The sequence below is a fragment of the Megascapheus bottae genome, chromosome 16 (assembly GCF_031878675.1).
Source record: "Megascapheus bottae isolate mThoBot1 chromosome 16, mThoBot2.hap1, whole genome shotgun sequence".
Lineage (NCBI taxonomy): Eukaryota > Metazoa > Chordata > Mammalia > Rodentia > Geomyidae > Megascapheus > Megascapheus bottae.
In genome coordinates this window covers 21,731,591-21,758,003 of record NC_143524.1, presented here as the reverse complement: position 1 = coordinate 21,758,003, position 26,413 = coordinate 21,731,591, and the positions used below count along the sequence as shown (strand labels likewise).

At 42.1% G+C, this 26,413-nt stretch overlaps 1 protein-coding gene across 7 annotated transcripts in view; it reads left to right on the top strand.

Annotated features, from left to right (window-relative positions):
* Positions 1-17,689: 17,689 nt before the first annotated feature.
* The window catches only part of Hipk3 (homeodomain interacting protein kinase 3), a 71,625-nt gene continuing 62,901 nt past the window's right edge, over positions 17,690-26,413 (top strand). For 3 of the 7 annotated variants that reach the window (XM_090347916.1, XM_090347917.1, XM_090347911.1), the window contains exon 1: positions 17,690-17,781. In XM_090347916.1, the coding sequence (XP_090204042.1) occupies positions 17,760-17,781 (22 nt within the window). In that variant the 5' untranslated portion in view covers positions 17,690-17,759. Of the gene's footprint in view, positions 17,782-18,875; positions 18,970-19,573; positions 19,595-19,807; positions 19,880-25,078; positions 25,141-26,413 lie in introns of those variants that run through there. The other 4 variants (XM_090347913.1, XM_090347912.1, XM_090347914.1 and 1 more) reach the window with 4 other exon arrangements.

The window sequence follows — 26,413 nt, the reverse complement described above, 5'->3', positions numbered from 1 at the left end:
AACTACTCAGGATTCTGAGATCAGAGGATTATGGTTCGAAGCCAGCCAGGGCAGAAACATCTTTCAATGCTCATCTCCAATTAACCAGCAAAAAAAAAAAAAGCTGAAAGTGGAACTATGGCTCAAGTGGTAAGTGGTGGAGCATAGCATTGAGTGGAAAAAGCTAAGGGACAGAACATAGTCCTTGAGTTCAAGCCCTACTACTGGTACTGATAACAAAAACCAAACCAAACAAACAAACAATAAAACCCCACAAAAATCCTTGTGAAAAATAGTAGACAGAGTGAAAGAAGGGGTAAAAAACTTTTTTAGACCTAGAAGAAGGACCACAACCTGTGATTGCAAAGTGGGAAGAACTAAGAAGTGACTGCAAACAGCTTTGGGCTGTGGAGTAGCTGTGAGGAAGTCTTGGCTCACCTAACAGCAAGTTGCAATGCCAGAATGGTCCGATTCTAGGCCCTGATCCTGCTTTGTCACTAGCTGGGAGCTGTCCAGGGAGAGAGAGGGTGGCTTGGGTTTGAAGGCAGTAACAAATCCCAAAGTTGCCAGAGCTAGACTGATTGCAGTCTTTGGTTACTTCTCTTTTGAGAGGATCTCTCAGCAGAGTAATTCCATGGTGACATTACATGCTTTATGTAAAACATGAGGAAGAAAACAGAATCCCATCTGAGTCAGATTTTGTCTGTCTCTGACTAATGAGATCCAAGTATTCTTTCGCCAGACTTACAAGTTTTGTTTGCTGACAAATGAGTGGCTCATAAACCAATGTAGTTCTTACTGATTCAGATGTCCAGCTTTGTACTGTCCCCTTTTCCTTCTGGCCTTTCCCTTGCTTATTTCTTGTCTGACGTCTACACCATAAAGCAATCGTTAGTTATTAGCGACACAATTTTGAAATAAGTTTCTCATTACAACATCTTTACATTTCTTACAAATCAAAACTACATTAAGATTCTATCTCACCCCAGTTAGAATGGCAATCATTTAACAATAAATACTGGCAAATATATTCAGGGAAAGAAGCACTTAATACTAACGGTAGGAATATAAGCTGTTATGGAAATCAGTATGAAGGATCCTCAAATATCTGAAAACAGGCCCGGGAGTGTAGCTTAGTGATAGAGTGCTCACCTAGCATACATGAAGCCCTGGGTTCGATTCTTCGGTGCCACATACACACACAAAAAGCCAGAAGTGGTGCTGTAGCTCAAGTGGCAGAGCCTTGAGCAACAAGGGCAGTGCCCAGGCTCTGAATTCAAGCCCCAGGACTGGCAAAAAAAAAAAAAATCTAGCAGGGCACTAGTGACTCACACCTGTAATCTTAACTACTCCAGAGGCTGAGATCTGAGGATCTTAGTTCAAAGCCAGCCCAGGCATGAATGTCTGTGAGACTCTTTTCTCTAATACCACCAGAAAACTGGAAGTGGTGCTGTGTCTCCGAGGAAGAGCACTAGCCTTGAACTGAAGAGCTCAGCATCCAGGCCTAGAGTTCAAGCCCCACAACTGACAAAAAAAAAAAAATCTGAAAATGGACCTACTTGTCCAATGACCCAAAGGAGAATAAATAAATAAACAAAAAATACCTGTATACTCATCTGAAGTACCCAGTGAGTCATGAATACATAAAGAAAACATGGTATTTATTTATCCACCATGGAGTATGATTCAGTCATAAGGAAAATTGAAATTCTGTTCTTTGCAGGAAAATAGGTAGAATTGAACATCAGCATGTTGAACAAGATAAGCCAAGTTCAAAAAGCCAAACATTGAGCATTCTAGTTTATTTGTGGAGTGTAGGCCAGATGATGATGAAGGTGGTAATGACAATGGGGTGTGAGTGTTAAAAGGGGGGCTGTCTATAAAGAGTATCAGCAGGAACAAAGGAGAAGGGGACACTAAGGAGAAACCAGACTGAAAGTTATTATGCATATATCTAATTATATACTAATTACATTTATATGTATCTGTATACAAGTGTATTAATCTCCAATTAACAAGCAAAGTAGAGGCATGGGTCAAGTGATAGATCAGAAAAGCTGTGGGAAGTCAAGGAAGTGGTGACATTGCCTAGGAAGAAATGTACTCGTTACATAATTTATTAAACTGTAACCCCTCTGTATCTTACCTTTATACCAATAAAAATTTAAAAAGAAAAAGACAAGCCATGTGAAAGTGTAAGGCCTTAGATAGGCATTAGTGGCTCATTTCTAAGCCTAGCTGCTCAGGAGATTGAGGTTTGAGGCCGTGGTCAAGAACCAGCCTAGGCAGGAAAGTCTGTGAGAATTTTTAAAACTTTCCAATTAACCAGCAAAAAGCCAGAAGTGGATCTGTGTGACTAACATGGTAGAGTGCCAGCCTTGAGCGAAAAAGTTCTGTCCCTTACTCAATCATTGGTGCTTCCCTGCCCCCCCCACAGTTTTCTTTTTAATTGACACATAGTAGGTATAACATATTTATGTTGTATGGTGTGACATTTCAACATACATAAAAAAAATCTAGCAGGATGCTAGTGGCTCATACATAATGTGTAATTAAGTAGTTAAAAGGGTAAACTTTATTTTATGCATAGTTTACCAGAACATTTAATTTGGAAAACAAATAGTTATCTGGCAAATATCATGTAACCCTTTTATTAATTACAATAAAAAATATAAAAAAAAAAACAAAAAAAACCCAAATAGTATAGGCACAATTCGCAAACCATTCTTTCTTTGTTGTGATTGCTGGTTCTGGGACTTGATCTCAAGTTCTTGGGTACTGTCCCTGAACTTCATTGTTCAAGACTATCACTTTATTACTTGAGCCACAGTTCCACTTCTGACTTTTTGGAAACTTATTTTAGAAATAGGAATCTCAGAGTTTCCTACCTGAACTGATTTCAAGCTGATCCTCATATCTCAGCTTTCTGAGTAGCTGGGCTTACAGGCATGAGCCACTGATGCTTGGTCAACAAACATTCTTTTTTTTTTTTTGCCAGTCCTTGGGTTTGAACTCAGGGTCTGAGTACTGTCCTTGGGTTTTCCCCAAGGTTAGCACTCTACTATTTTGAGCCACAGCCCCATTTCCAGCTTTTCTATATACATGTTATGGAGAAATCAAACCCAGGTCTTTGTGTATGCTAGGCAAGCACTCTACTACTAGGCCAAACTCCCAGCCCTGGCCAAACATTATTAAATATTAAATTCAAGGTACCCCTGAGTCCCTTATGAAGACAACTATAAAACCCAGTCCAGTGATAAAGGAATACATTGGCAGCTCTTAAGACAAAGAGCTAATTTACCTAATACAAAGATTTTTTTGTGTGTTTGCCAGTCCTGAGGCTTCAACTCAGGGGTTAGGCACTGTCCTTGAGGGTCCTTTGCTCCAGGCTAGTGCTCTACCAGTTGAGCCACAGTACCAGTTCCATTTTTTTTTCTGTGTATGTGATACTGAGGAATTGAAACCAGGTCTTTGTGCATTCTAGGCAATCACTCTACCACTAGGCCACACTCCAGGCCTATATTTATTTATGCCGGGTGTGGTGGCTCACGCCTGTAATCCTAGCTACTCAGGAGGCTGAGATCTGAGGATCAAGGTTCAAAGCCAGCCTGAGCACAAAAGGATCTGAGACTCTTATCTCCAATTAATTCTAGAAAACAGGAAGTGGGGCTTGGCTCAAGTGTAGGGCAGTAGCCTTGAGCTGAAGAGCTCAGGGACAATGCCCAAGCTCAAGGGTAGGGCAGTAGCCTTGAGTGAAGACCTCAGAGATAGCACCCAGGCTGAGTTCAAGCCCCATGACCCACCAAATATATATATTTATATATGTCTATATTGTCCCTGGCTGAAATCAAACTTGGTATCTGAAGCTTGCTTTTGCTCATTGGCTGATGCTCTATGGCCTGGCCATGCCTCCAATCCCACATAAAGATATTTAAAATTTATCTTAATCAGTGTCACTTCTCCCAACATCTGGTGAGCTTTTATGCTAGCAAACAAAATAATGTCCAAGACATTTTAGTTTTCATCCTGTGACTCAGAATGAAGACAATAAAAAGAAGAAAAAACCCCAAACCTTTCCGCACTCGGTATTCACAAATTACTTTTTTCCATATATTTTTTTATTGTAATTAATAGAAGGGTTACATTATATTCACCATATAGAAGGTGCATTACTTCACAAACATTGACACCCTTTCTCAAGTCTTGGTCCTCATTTCCCTCCCCCCACTCATCTTGTTTTCCCCCTTCCCTATCCTATTTCTAATAACCAAATAAGCATATATACAATATATCAAATAACAAGGTGAAATACTGTAACAATGTGAGATAACCAAGGGACAGCAAAAGAGATGAGAGATAACATAGTACATTAGGACAACAATCACTCATTCTATGTCTTTTGTTTCTATATCCTGGAGGTCCTTTCATTTAGTGTTATACTATATGGCCTATGTATCTAGGTTTTGTTCTATTGTAAATCTCTACTAGGAATGCCCAAGGTTTTTACTGATTATGACAAATGAGGGAAACCATTGAGCCTCACAAATTACTTTTTAGAACACTTTTTTATTTTGACAAGAAAGGAATAGCAAAAATGTCGCATACTTAGTGGTGCCATTATTCTGTTATTGGGAGGATGGAGAACTCTTTTAAAAATATTAACCTTTAGAAAGGTATTTATCTACTTGCAAGGAACATAGCACCCATGAGATTACCTGACTTGTATCCTAATTTGTTGGATTTTATCATTTTCTGCCTGTATGCATGTACTCACATTTCATTAGTCATAATTCCTCTTTAGAAAAGCCTTGTTTTAAAAAGAAGCACGACCATGGTATCTTTGGAATTTATAAATATCTAGTCTAAGACTTCCTTCAGCTTGTCATCTGTTTCCTTGTTTGAAAAGATGGAACAGTGCTGGGTTGTGTTTTTAAAATGTCAAATTTGTTTTGCAAATGCAGGAAAAGCAGCATTTCCTAATTTGCTTAGACTGGTGCCCACGGAATTTGAGATTATGTCAGATAGATACTGTATTAGCAATAGAAGTTGTGTGTGTGTGTGTGTGTGTGTCTGTGTGTCTGTGTGTGTGTGTGTGTACTCCCATAAATGGGCAATTTAATTGGAATTCAATTTCAATTGGAAATTTAACAAAAGAAAACATTTCCCATTTAATATAAGAAAACAATAAAATGCACAGCACTGTGGCTCTTCCCGATAATCTTAGCTACTCAGCAAGCTGAGATATGATGATTGTAGTTTGAAGCCAGCTCAGGCAGAAAAGTCTGGAAACTCCTACTTCCAATCAACAAACAAAAAGTCAGAGATGGAGGTATAGCTCAAGTGGTAGAGTGCCAGCCTTGAGCAAAAAAGCTAAGGGACAGTGCCAGTACCTTGAATTCAAACTCTAGAATGAGCAAGAAAGAAAAAGAGAGAGGGAGAAAAAGAGGGAGAAGGAAGGGAGGGAGGGAGAGAGGGAGAGAGGGAGGAAGAAGGGGGAGGGTGGAAAAGGGTGGTGGGTTTCACCAGAGAATCAATAAAAGGCTTTTTTTGTTTTGTTTTTCCTGCCATTCCTATGGTTTGAACTCAGGGCCTGGGTGCTGTCCCTTAGCTTTTTTTTTTATACTCAAGGCTAACACTCTACACTTGAGCCATAGCACCACTTCCAGCGTCTTCTGTGTATGAAGAACTGAGGAATCAAACCAAGGATTTCATGCATGCTAGGTAAGCAATCTACCACTTAGCCACATTCCCAGCCCAGGAATTCATTTTTCAATTGTTTCTGACCAAGAAAGAGAGAGGGAAAGAGAGAGAGACACACAGAGAGAGTCAGACAGAGAGAGAGAGTCAGAGACAGAGACAGAGCGAGAGAGACAGAGAGAGAAATTGAACTGAACTGAACAGATGTGATTCTGCTAAACACATATCTTCTCTTTGGGCCACACATTTGCTTGTTTCCCTTAAATGGGAAAAAGGTAATAAAATATTTTTCTATGGTTGGGAATTTGGCCTAGTGCCAAATGATATATACATATATATTCATATTTAAATCCAGATATCAAGATTCATTAATTAGTATGATATTTTCTAAAACAACATTTTAGAAAATTTTAGTTGCTTGTTACTATTTATACATCACACTTTTGCTAAACCAAAAAAAAAACAAAACAAAAAACAACCCTCAAACAAACAAAAAAACCCATTCAGCTGGGCACTGGTAGCTCATATTTGTAATCTTAGCTTCTCAGGAGGCTTACATCTGAGGATTTTGGTTCAAAGCCAGACCAGGCAGGAATGTCTGTGAGATGTTATCTTCAACTTGCCACTGAAAAGCCTACAGAATGGGAGAAGATCTTCACCAACCACACAACAGACAAAGGCCTCATATCTAAAATATATCAACAGCTCAAAAAATTGAATCACTCCGAAACTAGTCTCCAGAGTAACAACCATCCCTTTAAAAGATGGGCCAAAGACTTAAAGAGAGTCTTCTCTAAAGTTGCTTTTTCTATATCCTTCTTTCAATGTTGTGCTTTTCAGAAGAGTGGCTTATGGTACTAAGAAGAATGATAACTGCAGGATCTTGATTCAAAGCAAGTCTTCATGAAAAAAATCTTCAAAACCCTAATTAACCAGGAAGATGCCACTAAGCATGAGTGCCTAGTGAGAAATTTGAAGCTTTGAGTTCAAGCCCCAGTACCAACACAGAAAATAAAGTCACTATGGATAGGGCCCACTTAAGGGATGAAGAGTTATGATGTTCTTCCTTGAGAGCTGAATATTTTATATAAATTATTTGAAACTTTTCTTTATGTGGTATCTGTCTTGCCTTACCCACTTATTTATTTATATCAATGTGGACTGACCAATATTTATTTTAATTATGCATAATAACAGTACAATGTACTACATTGAATAGTATGATACTATAATGCTATTGTATTATAGTGAAATATTATACTGCCATTTCTTTTATGGCTCATGATGTTCTGGTTTTGTTCATTTGGAATGTCTTTTCTATATGTCTCATGAATGTAGGTGTTTGGTATTTGTTTTCCCAAGCACTTCCTAGCATCAAATTTATTGTTTCCCTTTTGTACCAGTAATGGCTCTTGATCTCAGGGCCTGTGCTCTTGATTTTCTCTTTTATCCCCCCTCAATGTTGGCCCTCTACCATTTGGTCACATTTCTGCTTCTGGATTTTTCTAGTTAATTGGAGATTAGAGTCTCATTAACTTTCCTGTATGGGCAGGTATTGATACTCAGATCTCAGCCTCCTGAGTAACTCGGATTTCAGCCATGAGCTACTGATGCTCAGCTCCTCCTCTTCTTCCTTGTCCCTTCCATCCTTCTCCTCTTCTTTCTCCTCCATAACCTCTTCCTCTTCTTCTTCTTCCTCTTCACCACAGGGTCTTACTATGTATCTCAAGTTAGCTTGGTACTGAATATCCTTCTGTCTCAGGAGGCGGAGTGCTCAAACTCCACTTTTTGAAGGGAGGAGTATAAAATAATTTCTGGGCATGTTTTTAAAATTGAATTCACTGATTGATAGTATTTGTGGAATGGAGGAATGCCTAAGTTGGATCAAATACTCATCGGGGCTTCCTGTACAGACCAGAGTGTGAGGAAACAAGAATAGGAGCAATGGGATTGATGATGATGATGACAGCCAATGTTTGCTTATTCTTTTTCAGTGTCAGGCACTGTGCCAAGCACTTCACAGCCATTAAGTCACTTAATGCTCAGAATGGCCTTATGAAGTGTGTATCATTTATTGTCTCCTTTTGCAGATGAGGAAACTAAGCTATGGAGACACTCAGGAATACTAGAGCAAGTGGAAAATGATGTGGAATTTCAGTTGGCTTCAGTTCTGACTGGGTAGATTTCCAGTGCCTCTCTCTTCTCTGACTCTGATTCCAACTCACAAAATGCTTTGGCACAAGATACTATATAAGACTCTGCGTTAGTGGAGTATGATACTTTAGATATGAAGAAAATGGACTTATAAACATAGACATACTACAGATTTTTCTGACAGATGAAAGAAAAGTGTGCTGTTTTGTGGCTGGGCATTTGGCCTAGAGGTAGCATGCTTACCTAGCATGCATGAAGACCCAGGTTAGATTCCTTGATACCACATACATAGAAAAGTGATGCTGAGGCTCAAGTGGTAGAGCTCTAGCTGTGAGACAAGCCCAAGAGTTCAAGGTCCAGAGGTGGCAAATAAAAGCTGGAAGTGGTGCTGTGGCTCAAGTGGTAGAGCTCTATTCTCGAGAAACCCCAAGGACAGTACTTAAACCCTGAGTTCCAGCCCTAGGATTTGAAAAAAAAATGTGCTGCCTTAACAAAATCGGTACATTAAGACAATTTCTTTGACAGAATGGAAGCCTCATGGAGAGCCTCTGGTTTCAGTGAAAGCTTTGCTTGGGCTATTGGTTGTTTCAGCTATTTTAAAACATAAAATATAGGTGTTTAGGTGGCATGCCTTTTCTAAGATGAGTATTTTGATCATAGAAGGAGACAGTTATTTCTCTACATGACAAGTGTCAACTGGAGTGATACGGGAAACAATTTGATATCCAGAGCAGTTTGAAGAGGATATCTTTGATCAAAGAAGGGACAAAATTTGCTTGAAAGCCAAGTGACTGTGGCTCACACCTATAACCTTAGCTTATCAAGAGACTGAAATCTGAGGATCCCAGTCTGAAACCAACCCAGGCCAAAACTCTGTGAGACTCTTACCTCCAATTAACCAGCAAAAAGCTGGAAGTAGAGCTGTGGTAGAATACTAGCCTTGAGAAAAAAATCCCACAACCAACCAATCCACCCCACTACACACATCCAAAACAAAAACAAAAACATAAACATAAAACTACCCTATGATTCAGTGATACCACTTGTGGGTATTGGTAGCCAAGATACAGTAAAGCTAGCAGCACAATTATGTTCATTGCTGCAATATTCACCATAGTCAAATTATGGAAACAGCACAGGTACTCTTCAATGGATGAATGGTTCAAGAAATTCTGATGGCACTTGAGGTATGTGATAGGGAGTGAGATCAAGGGGGAAGACTAGATGAATGAAGAGAGGAAGTGGGAGAATATAGTCATAATAGTCAATGTACATTTGTGGAAAGGAAACTAGGAAAATTGAGGTGGGGTAGGATTGGTAGAAATGAGGGAGAATGATGAAATGACATGATCAAGACAAACACAAGATGTATTGGATAGTAACTTCTTTATAATAAAGAATTTTAAAAATCAGTACATTATTTTGTTCTCTGAAAATCACTAAAAATTTAAAGTACTTTAAGTTCTGTTGTAGAATGCACCATCTTCCCATGCTATTGGTATTTTCTATCAAATATTAAATAATAAAATCAAAATGTATGTATATAAGTCTTTGTAGCCTGTGTAAATTAAGATCTAATTAAAGATGCATCTCTTTTGGTTTCTTGTATAAAACTGAAAGAAAAAACTTGATAGAGATATATGTTAAAAGGGGCATCACACACACAATAAAGTATTTAGAAAGAAGAGCACCAACCCAAATATTGCAGATTTACTTGAATTGTGTTTCATAATCATCTTCAAATTCATCCACATTCACTCTCTGGGAGCAGCTCCGCTCTTCTTCCCCTACAACAGCTGTGTTGATGCATACAAAATGCAGTGAATCATGCTAGTGTAGAAGATGGGATAGTCATCCGAGGACTTGTAGCCGGGTGTGATAGTGCTCTCATCTACAAAGCTAGCACTCAGTAGGCTGAGGCAAGAAGATCTGGACTTAAGGGCAACCTGGCCTATAGAGTGAGATCCTGTCTCAAGAAAATAGAATTTTGGCCAGGAGTTTGGCCTAGTGGTAAGAACGCTTGCCTAGCATGCACGAAGACCCGAGTTCAATTCCTCGGTACCACATACATAGAAAAAGCCAGAAGTGGTGAGGTGGCTCAAGTGGAAGAGCTCTAGATTTGAGAAAGCTCAAAGACAGTGCTCAGGCCCTGAGCTCAAGCCCAGGACTGGTAAAACAAATAAATAAATAAATAAAATAAAAAATAAATAAATAGAATTTCTCGGGATGGGAGCTTAGCCTGTGGTAGAGTGCTTGCCTAGCATGTATGAAGCCCTGGGTTTGATTTCTTAGTACCACATACACAAAAAAAGCCGGAAGTGGCCCTGTGGCTCAAGTGGCACAACACTAGCCTTGAGCAAAACGTGTCCCAGAACAGTGCTCAGGCCCTGAGTCAAGCCCCAGGACTGTCACAAAACGAAAAAATAGAATTTCTCCTTAAGTGTTTAACAGCATTTCACTATAGTGTCAATATGAGGAATCTGTTAGCAGCTGAGGTTTTGTTGTAGCTGTAGCTTGTTGCCATTGTTCCCCAGCTGTGCATGACTAAACATGCCACTTGTGTTGGGTGAGCACAGCCTGTCCTAAACAGCCCTGTTGTACTTCCTCATATGTTTCACTGCAGCTCAGGAGCTCTGAAAGAAGGAATATGATATTTAAGACCTGGGTCGACAGTTTATATTGAATATAGAGGTACTGGAGCTGTTTCCTTAGCTCAAATGTAGAGAAAGAAGAAGGAATTTGGGGATAATCAGGGAGTTCCTATAGGGAACATAGGCAATCATTTTGATATATCCATGGGCTGGACTTGGTATATCCATGAGAGATTGGAACTGCACCATCTTGGGTAAGTAATAAAACCTATGTGAGGTTATATTCTCACCTGATATTCTCTATTCTCTCATCTGTAAAAGGTGAGGAGACAGAATGAGCTTGGACAAGTCTTTATATTATTTTTTTGTTTTGATTGTTGGAGTTTTTTAGATGTAGTGTCAATATGTAGCTCAGATTAGCAGTGGACACAAAATCTTCCTGTCTGTGCCTCCTGAGTGCTGAGTTCAGGCCTGTACCACCTTGCTTATCTTTCCATGTATCATTTGAATTCAAGAACTTGTCCTCTTTCAGCTTTCCTTGCTCAGCTGATTTTTATCACTTGAGCCAGCTTTTTGCTGGTAATTTTGGCAATATAGTCTTATGGACTTTTATGCTTGGATGGCCTTAAACCTGAGTCTCTAGATCTCAGCTTGTCAAAGATTATGCATCAGCTTATTTAAGCTTCATGTATCATTTTAAGAGATTATAAAATTCTTCCTTTTACAGATAAATGTTTGTCCTATCCATGATTTGATGTCAAGTTGTCTCAGGAACATAGTTTTCAACTTTAACACTTCCTTTAGGGAATTATATTTTTTACATATTTTATTAAAAAATTCAAAAATGTATTTAGTGGAAATCTGAAATTTGGAGATTTTGTCGTGTGTGTGTGTGTGTGTGTGTGTGTGTGTGCGCGCGCGCGCGCTAGTCCTGAGGCTTCAACTCAGGGCCTGGATATAGGCTAGTACCCTACTACTTGAGCCACATCTCCACTTCTTGGTGATTAATCAGAGATAAGGTCTCTTGGACTTTACTACCTGGGCTGCTTTGAACTGAGATCCTCAGATCTCAGGCCCCAAGTAGCTAGGACTACAGGCATGAGGTACTAGCACTCAACTCAGCAGTATAGATGTTTAAGGCCAGGCAGCTTGGGTAAAAATCCAGGTAGTGCACAAAGTAAATTAGGACTTTCTGTGCTTAATTCCCTAATCTGCAAAATGAGGACAGTAAGCATTATCTTTGTGCTACTGGATAAAATAAACTGTTGCAGGTACAGTGGCTCCACCTGTAATCCTAGCTATTAAGGAGGCTGAGATCTGAGGATCAAGGTTCAAAGCCAGCCCAGGCCCAATAGGACCTGAGACCCTTATCTCCAATTAGCCTCTAGAAAATGGGAAGTGGGGGTTGGCTCAAGGGTAGGGTGGTGTAGCCTTGAGCTGAATTGCTCAGGGACAGCACCCAGGCTGAGTTCAAGCCCCTGAAACACAAAAACAAACAAAAAAACAGAAAAAAAAAACCTGTGTGGTACTATTCAATAAAAAAAACGCTAAGAAGAGTGACTAAAAAAAGAAATACTATAATTGAATAAGCAACACTTAGAACTGGGATGTTTAGTCGAAAACCCCAGGTTGGGGGACTGGGAGTATGGCCTATTGGAAGAGAAAGCCCAAGAGAGTGGCCAGGCCCTGAGTTCAACCCCATTACTGGAAAAACAACAAAACCACAACAAGCCTCATGTTGGAGGCTTGTAACTCATTCTTGTAATTGGGAGGCAGAGTTGTAGGATTACAGTTTATGATACTCTATCTCAACTCATAAAAACCTACTCAACTGAGATTTTAAGCCTGTAGACTAACATTTTTATCTGTATTAATGAATAGTTTTTTGTTTGTTTTAAGGAAGAGAAACAGATTTCAGGGCTGCAAAGAGTTAATCTTAGCACATTTTGCAGTGGGCAAAAACATGATGTAAATGTGGGTAGGAGCTGCTTTTGCATGTTTTTTCCCACTTTATAGTTTATTTTTTTTCTCATTTATATAGCTGTTCCTGAGGCTCAGCTACATAAACTGGATCTCTAGAGGAGGGTGGTTTATTTGCAAAAGGAATCCAGAAGTACACCAGCGAACTTTTTTGGCCTGATTTGTAGTTAGAGAGTTCTTTGGTTGACTAGGTGCCCTTCAACTCTATCATAGCTCCATGGGTAGAAGGAATACCTAAGATTTATAGGGAGAAGAATGGAACCGATATCCCATTCAAGTCCCAACTTCCTTGAGGACGCTGAGTATGCATTGGTGACTCAGGCTTTGACAAAGTTCCAAGGTTTTTCTGGAAACTGCAATGCTTTGGCCAGAAGTCTCAGTATTATCTGCTAACACTATGAAGGACCATTTCTCAATACTGACACCAGTGTGCAGTATAGTAAGAGATGAACACAGGTGAGTGTGAGAAGGACTGGCTTCCTTTAGACACAGTAGGTGTTGGGGAGAGAGAAGTTGAGAGAAAGGGCTTGAGGCTTTACATGAGAGTGATCTCAAGCAACTGTGATTGCTTATGGCTGGGGTTTATGGAATTATGGAGAACAACTTCTTTCCTCCTCCTCCTCCTCCTCCTCCTCCTCTTCTTTTTTGTTGGTCCTGGGGCTTAAATTCTGGGCCTGTGAGCTTGTCCCTGAGCTCTTCAGCTCAAGGCTACCGTCCTACCCCTTGAGACACATTGGAAGTAAGAGTCTCAAGATCTGGGCCGGGAGTTTGGCCTAGTGGTTAAAGTGCTTGCCTAGCATGCATGAAGACCCGGGTTCGATTCCTCGGTACCACATACATAGAAAAAAGCCGGAAGTGGTGCTGAGGCTCAAGTGGTAGAGCTCTAGCCTTGAGAAAGTCCAAGGACAGTGCTCAGGCCCTGAGCTCAAGCCCAGGACTGGCAAAAAAAAAAAAAAAAAAAAGAGTCTCAAGATCTTTGGTGACCCAGCTAGCTTTGAACTGCAGTCTTCAGATCTCAGTCCCTTGAGTAGCTAGGATTACAGTTGTGAGCCACTGTGCCTGGCGAGAACTTCTTACTGTTTCTACAAAACATTCCTTTTTTTTTTTCCATCATTACATGTTTCTTGACTTCTTTCCTTTCCTTGATTTTATTTATTTATTTTTTTGTATAGCAGGCTAGACTTTAGAGATCAACAACTGACAAATATCGGGCAAAAATTCTTAGGATGGAAGGAGTCAGAAAATATATATTGTGTCAAGATGCATTGTACTTCAATTGTCATTGAATTAAAACTCCTTTGTGAAGGAGCTGGGAATGTGGCTTAGTGGCAGAGTGCTTGCCTGGTATGCATGAAACCCTGGGTTTGATTGCTCAGTACCACATAAACAGGAAAAAAAAACAAACTGGAAGTGCTACTGTGGTTCAAGTGGTAGAGCACTAGCCTTGAGCATAGGGAGTCTCAGGGACAGAGTGTAGGTCCTGAGTGTATGCCTTAGGACCAGCAAAACAAAAACCAAAACCAAAATAAAGCCAACCCCAGAAAACAGTAACAACAACAACAAAAACCTCTCAAACTCCTTTGTGCAACTGTTTAAAGGTAATAAAAAATAAGTTAAAAATATCTATATTCATAACACATAAGACGATAGTAGTCCTGTGAAAGGAAGTGGAATGACTCTGGAACCTGAAGAGAGAATGTGGCTGGATGAACCATATGGCTGGAGAGAGATGGGAACTTACAAAGTACTTTAGGCCACTCTGTGACTTTTTGCTTTTACTCTGAATGAGACTAGCCAAGGCTGGAAGGAAAATTTGAAGAACACAGAAAAATTAAAAGCCAAAGAAATAAATTTTACTCCTGGTTCTCTCAACCAAAGCAAATTAGCCCTTCACTAGCTTCTTTCACACAGCACAAAATCCTAAATCTCAATCCTATCCTGTCTCTTTCTCACCCTCTACTTCTTTGACTCATCTTCTCATTCTCAGTAAAAGCTGTCTCAGTGCCTCCAAGTTTCAACTCTTGTTTGTTTTTTCTTGTATGGCATTTGCATATATTTTTTCTTCTTGCTCAGGTCTCTTTTTCTCTCTCCTGCTGGTACTAGGGCTTGAACTCAGGGCCTTGTAATCTTGCCTGGTTATTTTCCACTCAACGCGGGGGCTCTACCATTTGAGTCACATCTTTACTTCCACCTTTTGGTCTGTACTTCCAACGGTTGCCTCCCTGCACTGGCTTTAAACCTGGATTCTCAGCCTGTTGAGTAGCTAAGATTACAGTTGGTAAGCCACCATTATCCCGCGTTTAACTCTTCTTTGTGTTTGGTTCTGTCATCTGTTTGAGCTCATTCCTACACAGACTTTACACTTCATCATCCACTCATCCATCATTCACTCAGACCATGAATAGAGGACAAAAAAAAAAAAAAACAAAAGCAAAACATTCTCTACTTTTGAGGCGCTTTCAAATTAGTGGTAGAGTAGATGTTAATCAAGTAACCAGAAAATAATGTAAAATTACAACTGGGGTAAATGCCATTAAGGCAATGGGAATTTGGCTCTGGGAACTTGAGGTTTTTCTCCTTAAGGAAGTGAAATAGTTGAATTCTGAAGATTAGAAGTGAACCAGGCTTTCTATAGATTCCCCATTTTCCGTTGTGTTGGATCTTCAGTTCATTTATCATTGCTTTCTTCCTCCTCTTCCTTCTTCTCCTTTTCCTTCTCCTCCTTCTCCTCTTCCTCATTCTTCTTTTTAATACACAGCATATAGAGTAGTTATACTGCTAATAGATGTACCTCCAGAGAGCTAAGCCCAGAGGGTATCTTCCTTTTTTACCTTTTACTTTTCTTTCCTTTTTAGTATCTTCTCAGAATGTAGCACAATTCCTGGTGAATATTTAAATAATTGTTTAAGACAATATTTCACCATGATGAGTAGGTTTTGAAGTCATTTGGGAATCAAGATGTTTTTGTTATTTTTTTTTTGTCTTGTTTGTTCATTTGTCTTTTTTTTTTTTTTTTTTTTGCCAGTCCTGGGCTTGAGCTCAGGGCCTGAGCACTGTGCTTGGGCTTTCTCAAGGCTTGAGCTCTACCATTTGAGCCACAGCATCACTTCTGGCTTTTTCTATGTATGTGGTACCGAGTAATTGAACCCAGGGCTTCATGAGTGCTAGGCAGGTACTCAACCAGTAGGCCAAACTCCTGGCCCATTTGTCTGTCTTTGAGAGAGTAAAAGGGGCACAAAAATGAAGGGACAAAGGGTGAACAAATGCAGTGGTGGTACTCACTAGACACTATGTTGAAAATGAACTACACAAATTGTGGGAGAGTACGGGAGGCGGGAGGGAAAAACTGTGAGAGGGAAGGGGTGACATTGTTGGAAAACAAATATATTCATTACTTGACTTACTTCTGTATATCACCTTTATAATAACAATGAAAATTGAAAATGTTTCATGAATTAAAACCATAATAAAGGCATAGTAGCTACTTTGTTTTTAAAAGTCATTTGGATGCTCAAATTGAGAATGGAGTTGAAAAGGAAGAGAACAGAAGTAAAGAAGAGACAATAGGTTTAACACAGATAATCTGAATTAAGAGATCACTCACTGAGAATGTATGCACTTTTTTAGTTACAAGCAATTTAATTTTTAAAAATAAAGATGAAAGACTACCTTCATTAGAATTTATAGTGGAGGGAGAATTTTACTGTATAGTAGTATAAAGGAAATAATAAACATCCTCCCTTTCAGTTCTTTATAAAGGTAGCAGTGCCACAAATATGGAGGGTAGAAGCCATTCATTAGAAGGCTCAAGCAACATTTATAAAAATTCTGAAAATCTTAAGTTCTAGTGGAACATTTTCCTTTTTTTTTTTTTTCTTGCCAGTCCTGGGCTTAAGCTCAGGGCCTGAGGACTGTCCTTGGATTTTTCTCAAGGCTAGAGCTCTACCACTTGAGCCTCAGCACCACTTCTGGCTTTTTCTAAGTATGTGGTACCAAGGAATCGAACCTGCGTCTTCGTGCATGCTAGGCAAGCACTCTAGCACTAGGCCAAACTCCCGGCCCTCCTTTTTTTTTTTTTTTTTGCCAGTTCTGGGGCTTGAACTCAGGGCCTGCCTGGGCCCTGTCCCTGACCTTTTTCTATCACTGGAGCCATAGCATCTTTTCTGTTTATGTGGTACTGAGGAATTGAATCCAGGGCTTCATGCATGCTATGTACCCTACAACCAAGCCAACCTTCCCAGCCCATAATAAATTTTTTTTTTTTTTTGCCAGTTCTGGGGCTTGAACTCAGGACCTGGGCACTGTCCTTGGACACTTTTTGCTCAAGGCTAGCACTCTGCCACTTGAGCCACAGCGCCACTTCTGGCTTTTTCTGTGTATGTGGTTCTGGTGAATTGAATTAGGGCTCCCTGCCCTAATAGACTTCTTTATTGTAGCTTTCTTAGTAATGACTTTATTTATTGTTTTGGTCTGGGCCTGGGCACTGTCCCTGAGCTCTTCAGGTCAAGGCAAAAGCCCTACCCCTTGAGCCTCAGCTTCACTTTGGTTTTCTAGCGTTTAATAAGAGTCTCACCGACTTTCATGCCCTGCCTGGCTTTGAACTCAGATCCTCAGATCTCAGCCTCCTGCGTAACAGGATTACAAGCATGAGCCACCAGCGCCTGTAGATTTTTTTTTTTAAATCAAAAGCAACTAAATCCTTAATAGCAAGGTCTCCTATGATGCCATCTCTTGAAAAAGTCATTATTTGATTTTTCAACTGGCATCTTCCCTACCAGGAAGCAAACACCTTAACTGGAAAACTGCTTTAGGGCATAGTCAATCTTGCTTTTCAAAAATTACTCCCCCCCCAACCCTTTTTCCATTTTGAAAAGCATCAGGTTCTAAAAGGGTGATTAGTGTCACCACTCTTTTTGCCTCAGCCCAGATGCTGCAATAGAAAACATCATTTGGAGTAATCTTGAGAAGATTAAGAAGGCACTCCCAGTTCCATAAAGAAGGGCTTGGGGTTGTCAAAAGCTTAGAAAGACATCATTTCAGAACCAAAGTAGCTGAGCTAGCCGGTACTAAAGAAAGCCCCTTCAGGTTTGCTGAAGGGTGCATGGTTTAGAAAGTCATTTGCTTCCTCGGAAGCGGAGGAGACAGGGAGTGGAGGGGAAGACTTCGTTCTATAAGTTTGATCATCTCGCTAAACTGGTTTGAACTCCTGCTTTAAGGGTAGGAGTTTAGAGCAAAGTCCAAGGTTCTTTCATCTCCAATTCTACGGTTCCATGCTTACGTGGGTGGAAATGGGCCATTCTGTTGATTTCCCAGTCTCCAGGAGCCAGGAGAGTAGCCTTGGAGGACCGAACTGACTTGATGGAGGGCGATCCACGTAAAGGTAGGTGGGTGAACTGCACAACTTGGGGGGGGGGGGATTGGACTACAGAGGTGCGCGTGGATCATTTCTCGCCGGATCGTTCTGTTTTTGTAAACCTGTTTTGACAACTGTCTGGACGTTTGGGGGATGATTTTAGAATAAGATTGTTCATTTCACTAAGCAATGGCCACATTCTTTATTTTCGGACCTCCATACATAACAAAACCCTGCCACGTTGCCCATCCTGAAGGAGTGGGAAGGAGCATTTGATGACTGATGATGAGGATGGAGGGATCTAAAAAGGCCTGTAAAATATGATTCCGTATTTTCATCCTGTTTCGGGGTGCTATAGCTTTTACTTAATTTTTTATTTTTTCCAAGCGGGCCTCGAGTGAGGTTCCGATGAGCCGCGGGGTGCTGTTTTCCCGAGAGGGACGCGGTGATTCTCCCCCCACCCCCCGGCGGGCATCCTCGGTCCGCCCGCCCAGCCCGGCGGGCCGAGAGCGTCAAGTCCGGGGCGCGGTTGCGGGCGGACCCCGGGGAGGGGCTTGCTGAGGCGGCGCGGCCGGAGCGGAGCGGGGCCGCCAGGGCTCGGCGCGCAGCGCGGGCCAGGCGGGCGGTGGCGCTGCGGAGGCGGCGGCCGAGGCCCAGGCCGGCGGGTGCGGAGGAGGGGCCCGAGTTTGGGGCGGCCGGCGGCAGCTGCCTGGGTGACGACAGCCGGCAGCGCGGCGCCTGGAGACCCCGAGCCGCGCGGCCCCGGCGTCGCCGGCTCTCCGGCTGTCTTCCCTTTCCCTCCCTTCGCCGCCCCCGGCGGATTAGGAATGGGTCCCAACGGCTGCGGGGCCCGCGTTCCGCGCCGCCTGTAGGCCCCAGTGCGGAGGCCGGCCGGGCGGTCTGGCACTCCCCATTCCCGGGCCTCCGAGTCAAGCGATCCCCACCCCAGATCCTCGGGAAGGAAGATGAGGCAGACAGGCCCGGCGCCCGGCAGCCAGAGCAGCAGCAGCAGTGGTCGGGGGAGGGTGTTTCGCTGTTTCCTCTCAGCCGCCAGGGCAAGATGGCAGCGGCCGCCGAGAGGGGCTGAGCCCAGGCTGGGTGGTGCCGCCTGCTGAAGCGCTTGGCTCCCTGTCTCCGGCACGGCCCCGCGACCTGCCCCGGACATGCTCAGGGCTGCGGCCGCCCGACGAGCGGAGAGCGCGGGCCTCTAGGAAGGTAAGGGAGTCGGGCGAGGGTAAACCTCCCCCCCACACCCGGGTGTCGGGCGGCGGACGTGTGCTCGGCCCGGGTCGCGGGGTCGCGGGTCCCGACTGGACTTCCCGGAGTGGCCCGCACCCCCCTCCTCGTCCCCGGCGTGGCCGTGCAGTTCCTTCCCCTCTTAGTTACTGTGTGTGTGCGCGTGTGCGTATATATATGTATGAATGTGTCGGGGTCCGGGCTCCGAGCTCCGAAAGGCCCGCGCCCAGGACGGAGGCCGCGGGGTAGCCGCGCGTGCTTCCCGTGCGCGGTGGCGCAGCCTCCGGGAAGCCGCCTCGACCCAGCCTTGGCGCGGCTTTGCCGGCCTCCCTCCCCCGCCGAGGTTGCGCAAGGCCCCTTTCCCGGCAACCGAAGTTTTGTTTAGTCCCACCGGGCGCGTGTGCGTGAGTGTGTATATGTGGTGTGAGGTGGTGGTGGTGGGGCGGCCCTCGTCTCCCCCCCGCCCCCCTCCACCGCCTAGGCCGTCACTACGGAGACCTCTTTGCCTTTGATGAAGGGGAACCCACACTGGCACGCAGGCCGGCACGCCCTCGGCGGGGCGCCGGGCTGGAGTCGGCCCGCGCCCCGGGCTCCATGGCCCCCGGTGAGGCGCGGCGCGGCGGGTTTGGAGGGTGTCAACTCCGGGGACGTGCGTGCGTGTGATGATTGTTGGGGAGGAGAAATGTGATCCGAGGCTTCGCGTCCCCAGCGGCGGCGAGAGGAAGGCGTGGCGGCCGCGCGGCGGGGCTGTTGCCGGGCTTCTCGCGTTACGGCGGCGGCGGCGGTCGGCTGTCGGCTTTCCCTTCGCCTCGCCGGGAGAACGCGCAGGAAGGACTTGGGATGAGAATGTCTGTTTTCCTGTCGGGCGGGAGACGATTGTGTTAACATGGTAGGCTGGATCTCGGGGAAGCCTGTTGTTTCCTCAATTTTATCTGGGCTGGAGGGATTGCGCCCAAGGGTGTGTGCGTAAAATTACCTTGGACCTGTTACGGGGGAGTCGCCGCCACACGTCCAGTCCTTGAGCCGGGTTCTCGCCAGCAGCCCTCTCAGCAGGCCCGTCGGGGAATGTATTTTCTTTCCACCTGTCAGCCCACCGCGCCAGGAGGGGGGGCGAATGGAGCCTCTGGTTGGCGGGGGAAGGGGGGGGGGATGGAGCCTCTGGTTAGCAGCAGCAGCAGCCACAGAATTTTTCAGGCTTGGTTCTCTTGTCAACTTCAATTTTGGTGTCTCCCGAGTACAGACAGGGCCTGAAAAGTTGGCTGGTAAAGCAGCCAGTGCTTGGCTTATGCCTGCGTTTTTAGTTTGGGAGAATGGCTGGCTCGCTTGCTCTCTTTTCTCTCTGTTTTCTAGCTTCGATATCACCTATATAGCTTTGCAATTGGAAGTACTTATTTTCAAACCATTCAGTTAATGTCAAGGTTGCTGGGTGCTTGAAACATTTCTGATCAGATTTGTTTATTTATATATTTTGAAACCAAGACCCTTTTCAGCAGGAACAATGAGGTTTTGTTTACCAAAACTTCATTCACAGGAATACTCCATTCACATTTTAATATTTAAAAAGCCCGGCAGGTCTCACCATATGTTTGGTAAGTCTAGATTCTGCTTATGTTTGCAAGTGCGGTGCTAATTTTATACAATGAGCAATGATACGTTTAGATAGATAGGTCATGGTTCAGCTTAGTATTTTAGGCAAACAAAATATGATTGACCATTTAAAAGAAAGTTTCCAGTTTTATTGATTCTTTAGTGCCTTCAACCTCTTACCAGGACTGAAATTTAGCCAGCCAATCGAGTTTATTTTTAAATCAACAGGATATATTTATACACACACACATTTATACATACATATTCTCTGGTATATTTATGGCTGTATGTTCATATAAACTACAGGGAACTTGTGGATTTTTATATAATGCTTATCTACTGTGAGGTTTATTTTTTTACTATTTTGATTGTATTTAATTTGTAAAAGTAGAGATGTGCAGGAAGAGCTTGATTTCTCATTATTTGGACATGCTATTTTTTTAATCTTGGGGAACATAATTTCTTTGGTCTTCATCCCCACTGTAGGGAGCATATTTTCTAAAAAAAAGACCCATGTATTAAATACTTATGTTTTGAATAGGTAAGATGAGCTTGATGTCTAGAACAGAACTGGCCATTAAATGTTTCAAATTTATATTTGGACATTGCTGACTACAGTAGCTAAACATACATATTAGACAAGCAGCTCATAACATGGTGAGACATCTTAGCTTATTGTCATAGTACTTTTTCCATTGAACTAGTCATTATCTTGTTTATGAACCAGTCACTGGCTTCTGGACATGGGATTTTTAGAATCATATTAAAGGGGATGGTTTCTATGAGACAGTTCTTGTAAACATGCTCAAAAGGAAGCTATAGGCTGCACTATTTAAATTTTTTGGAAGTCTGTCATGGAATGTCATACAAAAAGAAAGTTGAGATTAACAGAAGATGTTGCTGTAGCAAGTATGACATTGACATGGGTATTTGTATTTCATTCTAGAACTGAAGGTGTTGTGTGTGTGTGTGTGTGTGTGTGTGTGTGTGTGTGTGTGAGAGAGAGAGAGAGAGAGAGACAGACAGACAGACAGACAGACAGACAGACAGAGGGACAGAGACAGAGTGACAGAGACAGAGACAGAAAGACAGTCCTGTAGCTTAAACTGAGGGCCCGGGCACAGTCTCTGAGCTTTTGTGCTCAAGGTTAACTCTTTACCACTGGAGCCATGGCTTCTTCTGATGTTTTTAGTGCTTAATAGGAGATAAGTCTCTGACTTTCCTACCCTAGCTGGCTTCCACTCTCAGTTCTCAGATCTCAGCTCCCTGTGTAACTAAGTTCTCAGAGCCACTGGCACTAGTCTGAAGGTGCTTCTTGCAACTGTCAGAGGAACTAGATGGTTGGACTTACTTACTCTGTTTTTACATATTTGATACATGAACACTGAAGGTTTATGAAAAGAAAGGAAAAATGTAAACTTCCCAATGTGGAATTATTGTTTCCCAAATTTGATTCATATTCATTTAAGTAGAATCCTTTTTTTCATGGGGCTTGAACTGGGCCTGGGCACTGTCCCTGAGCTTTTCAGCTCTAGGCTATGGCCCTACCCTTGTGCCAAACCCCACTTCCCATTTTATAGAGCTTAATTGGAAATAAGAGTCTCAGGTCCTTTTGTGTCCTGGGCTGGCTTTGAACCTTGATCCTCAGGTCTTGGCCTCCTGAGTAGCTAGGATTACAGGCATGAGCCACTATGCCCAGTAGAATACTTAATTTTTATTTGAATGTTAAAACGTCTTAAAACTTTTGACATTTATTTTGATGAGAGAAGAATTTACTTATTAAGTGCTATTGCCATTGCAGAAGGTCATCCATGAAGAGAAGAAGGTAGACCAGATTGTCCTGTTGGGTAATTGAAAGGCATGAAAGTGTAGTTTCCATTCCATCTTCCACAGAGTTTGCATATGAAAAGATGTCATGGCAGTATTTAAATTTAATGATGTTTTAAGGAACTTTGAAACTCCACATTTAAAACATCCTTCCACAAATTGTAGCTCATACCAAGTATCCATTAGAGGACACAGAATAACTTATCTATGGTTAGTACTGTTGCCGAATTAAATATTCCTGTTGTAAAATTAGTCAGTTTCAGCTGTTCTAATTTCTTGATGTCCCAAATGTTGAGACGTCTATTGTGGTATGTTTAACTTGGAAAGTATTTCTGCAGACAAACTACCAGAACTCTTTTAAAATAGATGAATTGACCAATATTATTTCTCTCTGTGGGAACTATGAGAACAGTTTTTACTGAAAGCATTATCATGTGCAGCTTCTGTTTATAATACATATATAATACATATATAAGTAGAATATATATTGTTGTCTTTTTTGGGGGAGGGGGTTATGGGGCTTGAACTCTGGGCATGGATGCTGTCCCTGAGCTCTTCAGCTCAAGGCTACCGCTCTACCACTTGAGCCACAGCGTCACTTCTGCCTTTTACTTATCTTGAATCTGGCTGCTTAAAAGACATATCCTTCCCTAGTACCTTTAATCAGTTAATGTGAGTAAGGATATGAGTGTGTGTGTGTGTGTGTGTGTGTGTAGAGCAGAAGTTTGACTTGGTGATATTTTTAGGATTGAGCATTATGTGGTCAACTTAATGGGCTCAGTTGATAAATTGGAGCCATATGTCTCTACATCAAGGCAACAACACTTTGGCTCCATACTGAGACATCATTGTTAAGCTCAGTTTCTAGATCCTCTGCTCTTCTACTTTGTATGGCATTAAAAGAAATGGATGAGTATTGATAAAATAATAGTTTAGGGTGGTTCTTGTGTCTTGGGGACAGTTCACACACTAAGCAGATTTAGTCTTCTATAAATAATGGTTAATTTCAGTCCTTTAGAATTTTTTTTTTCCCCAAAACAGGAAATCTTTGAAATGAAAAAATACCAATGTCAGTATTGTTTTAAAAATCTTAAATGTAGATTGTTACTTTGATCTAAATAATTTCTGTAATTTTTTTTTTTTTTTTTGGTTTATGGGGCTTAAACTCAGCCTGGGCTCTGTCTCTGAGCTCTTCAGCTCAAGGCTACCGTCCTACTCTTGAGCCAAGCCCCATTTCCCATTTTTTAGAGGTTAATTGGAGATAAAAGTCTCAGGTCCTTTTGTGCCCAGGCTGGCTTTTGAACCTTGATCCTCAGATCTCAGCCTCCTGAGTAGCTCGGATTATAGGCATGAGCCACCTCATGCCGACATTTCTCTAATTTTCTAAAAGTGAAAATTTTTACTTCTACAAGATAGGGAAATCAGGAACTAGGAGGAAAGAGTTGAGTATAATTGGATTTTTAAATTTGTTTATGCATGCCAGCCCTAGGCTTGAACTAGGGGCCTGAGCTTTGCTCAAGGCTAAGCCACAGCACTACTTCCAGCTTTTTCTGTTTATGTGATACTGAGTGAGTACTGAGGAGTCAAACAATGCTTCATACATGCTAGACAAGCACTCTGTCACTAAGTTACATTTATAACCCTGTAATTGGATTTGATAGAACAAAATCTATTTTTTTCTCTATGTATGTGGTACCAAGTAATTGAATCCGGGTCTTTGTGCATACTAGGCAAGCAGTCTACCACTAAGCCAAAATCCTGGCCCAACAAAATCAATTTTGATTTAAGTGCCCAGATTGCTGGAGACTAAGTGAACTCTATGAACTCTGTTTTAGAATTCACATAGTTATAGTTGGTAAAGAATTTTAGTAGTTGAAGGAAGTTTAAGAATAACCTGGCGACACTTGCTAACAACTTGTCTTGTGAAGTAACATTTTTATCCAGGTGCCTTGCACCTGGCTAAGCAGATGCTCTACCTCTTGACTCCAGTCTTTGACTTCAGTTTTGAAATTCCTCTCACTTCTCCTTTTCTCTTTGTACGTTTCTCTTTTTATTAGTTTGTCATATAGGGACAGATTTCACTGTAATATTTCCATCATGTTTATAATGTATTCCAATCAGTCTTACCTCATCTAACCCCATCTATCACTCTCCCTTACACTCTTTCCTTTCCTAGAACAATTTCACCAGGTTTCATTGTTCTATTATGCATGTAGACCAACTACTTCTACCTTGTTCATCCTCTTTCATCCTCGTTAGCCCACTCCCCCTCCACAGTAATGGCCCCCCAACAAAGCATTTCTCTTAGAAGATTTTTTTTTTTTTTGTCCTGGGACTTGGACTTTGGGCCTGGGTGCTGTTCCTGAGCTCTTCAGCTCAAGGCTACCACCCTACCACAGGGCCTGGGCATTGTCCCTTGGCCCTTTAGCTCAAGGCTACCACCCTACTCCTTGATCCATAGCATCATTTCCTGTTTTCAGAAGTCTTTAGAGCACAGAGAATAATATTACTGAGTTTGACTTACAGAACTCACATTTAGATTTTAGATATCCTTAGATATATATATATTGCATCTAGGTTATAGTTTCCTCTTTCCTTCCCTTTCTCATTGCCTCCTTCTCTCTCTTTCCTTTTCTCTCTCCCTTTCTCTTTTAGGGATACAGGATCTTACTATGTAGCCCAGGCTGGTCTCAAACTTCAGATCTTCCTTGAACCACCCTAGTGCTAGAGTGACAGGTATGTGCCACCACAGTTTCTCAAACTATTTATTAAAACTCAGACTTCTGATATCTATCACACTATTTGCTTCTGAGAAAAAAAAAAAAAAAGGCCTTGCACATGCTAAGCATACCTTACCATCAAACTACTCTCAATCCAGCTGAAACATCACTTTTTTTTTTTTTTCCCTTTGGTGCCAGTCCTGGGGTTTGAATTTGACCTGAGCATTGTCCTTGGGCTTTCTTAAGACTAGCGTTCTACCACTTGAGCCACTGCACCACTTCCAGCTTTTCTATGTCTGTATGTATGTGGTACCGAGGAATCGAACCTGGGTCTTCATGCATGCTAGGCAAGCACTCTACCATTAGGCCAAACTCCTGGCCTGAAATAAATCCTTTTTAAAAGTACAAGATTTCCAAATTCATTTTACCTTTACATATTTTTAGCTGGTAGACTTGTTTTACCCTCCTTGTATGTATGTGTGATGTTGCAGAACTACCTAAGTAAAATGATATAAATATAGCATTTTCAATGGGGCATATTGAAAAACGTGCCAATCATGTGGTATACTCATATAATCTCAGTATTTGGGAAGCTGAGATGGGAGGAACTCAAATTCAAGGCTAGGCTGGGCTGTCTAGGGAGAGGAGACCCTGTTATAGAAAAATAAAATGCCAGCCGGGGTTGGTGGCTCACTTCTGTAATCCTAGTTACTCAGAAGGCTGAGATCTGAGGGCCATGGTTCAAAGCCAGCCTGGGCACTACAAAGCCTGTGAGACGCTTATCTCCAATTAATCACCAGAAAATGGGAAGTGGGGCTTGGCTCAAGGAGTAGGGTTGTAGCCTTGAGCTAAAGAGCTCAGGAATAGTGCCCAGGCCCAGAGTTCAAGCTCCACTACCGACAAAACAATTAAACCCCAAAACAACAACAAAAAAACCCCTCAAAACTTCAAGGATCATCTCAAGACCATCATTTAACTATTTGTGATGTTTACCTTTTGCATAATGTCTTAAGTGATAGCTTTTAGAAGGCCAGTTTGACCAGATTTACATACAGCACCCAATAGGGGTTTCATTAAAAGGAAGCACTTTTCCTCTTTGTAGCTTTCATTCTGCTTCCAAAAAACATGTGGGACTTGAAGTAGACTGCTACTTATTTTCTGTCTGGTCTATAGGTTTTATATCCCCCAAGATGCCTAGTAGACATTGGGAAATCAAATATGTTTTATAAAAGTAGTCAAGCCAGGCGCTGGTGGCTCATTCCTGTAATATTACGTGCAATAATAATACA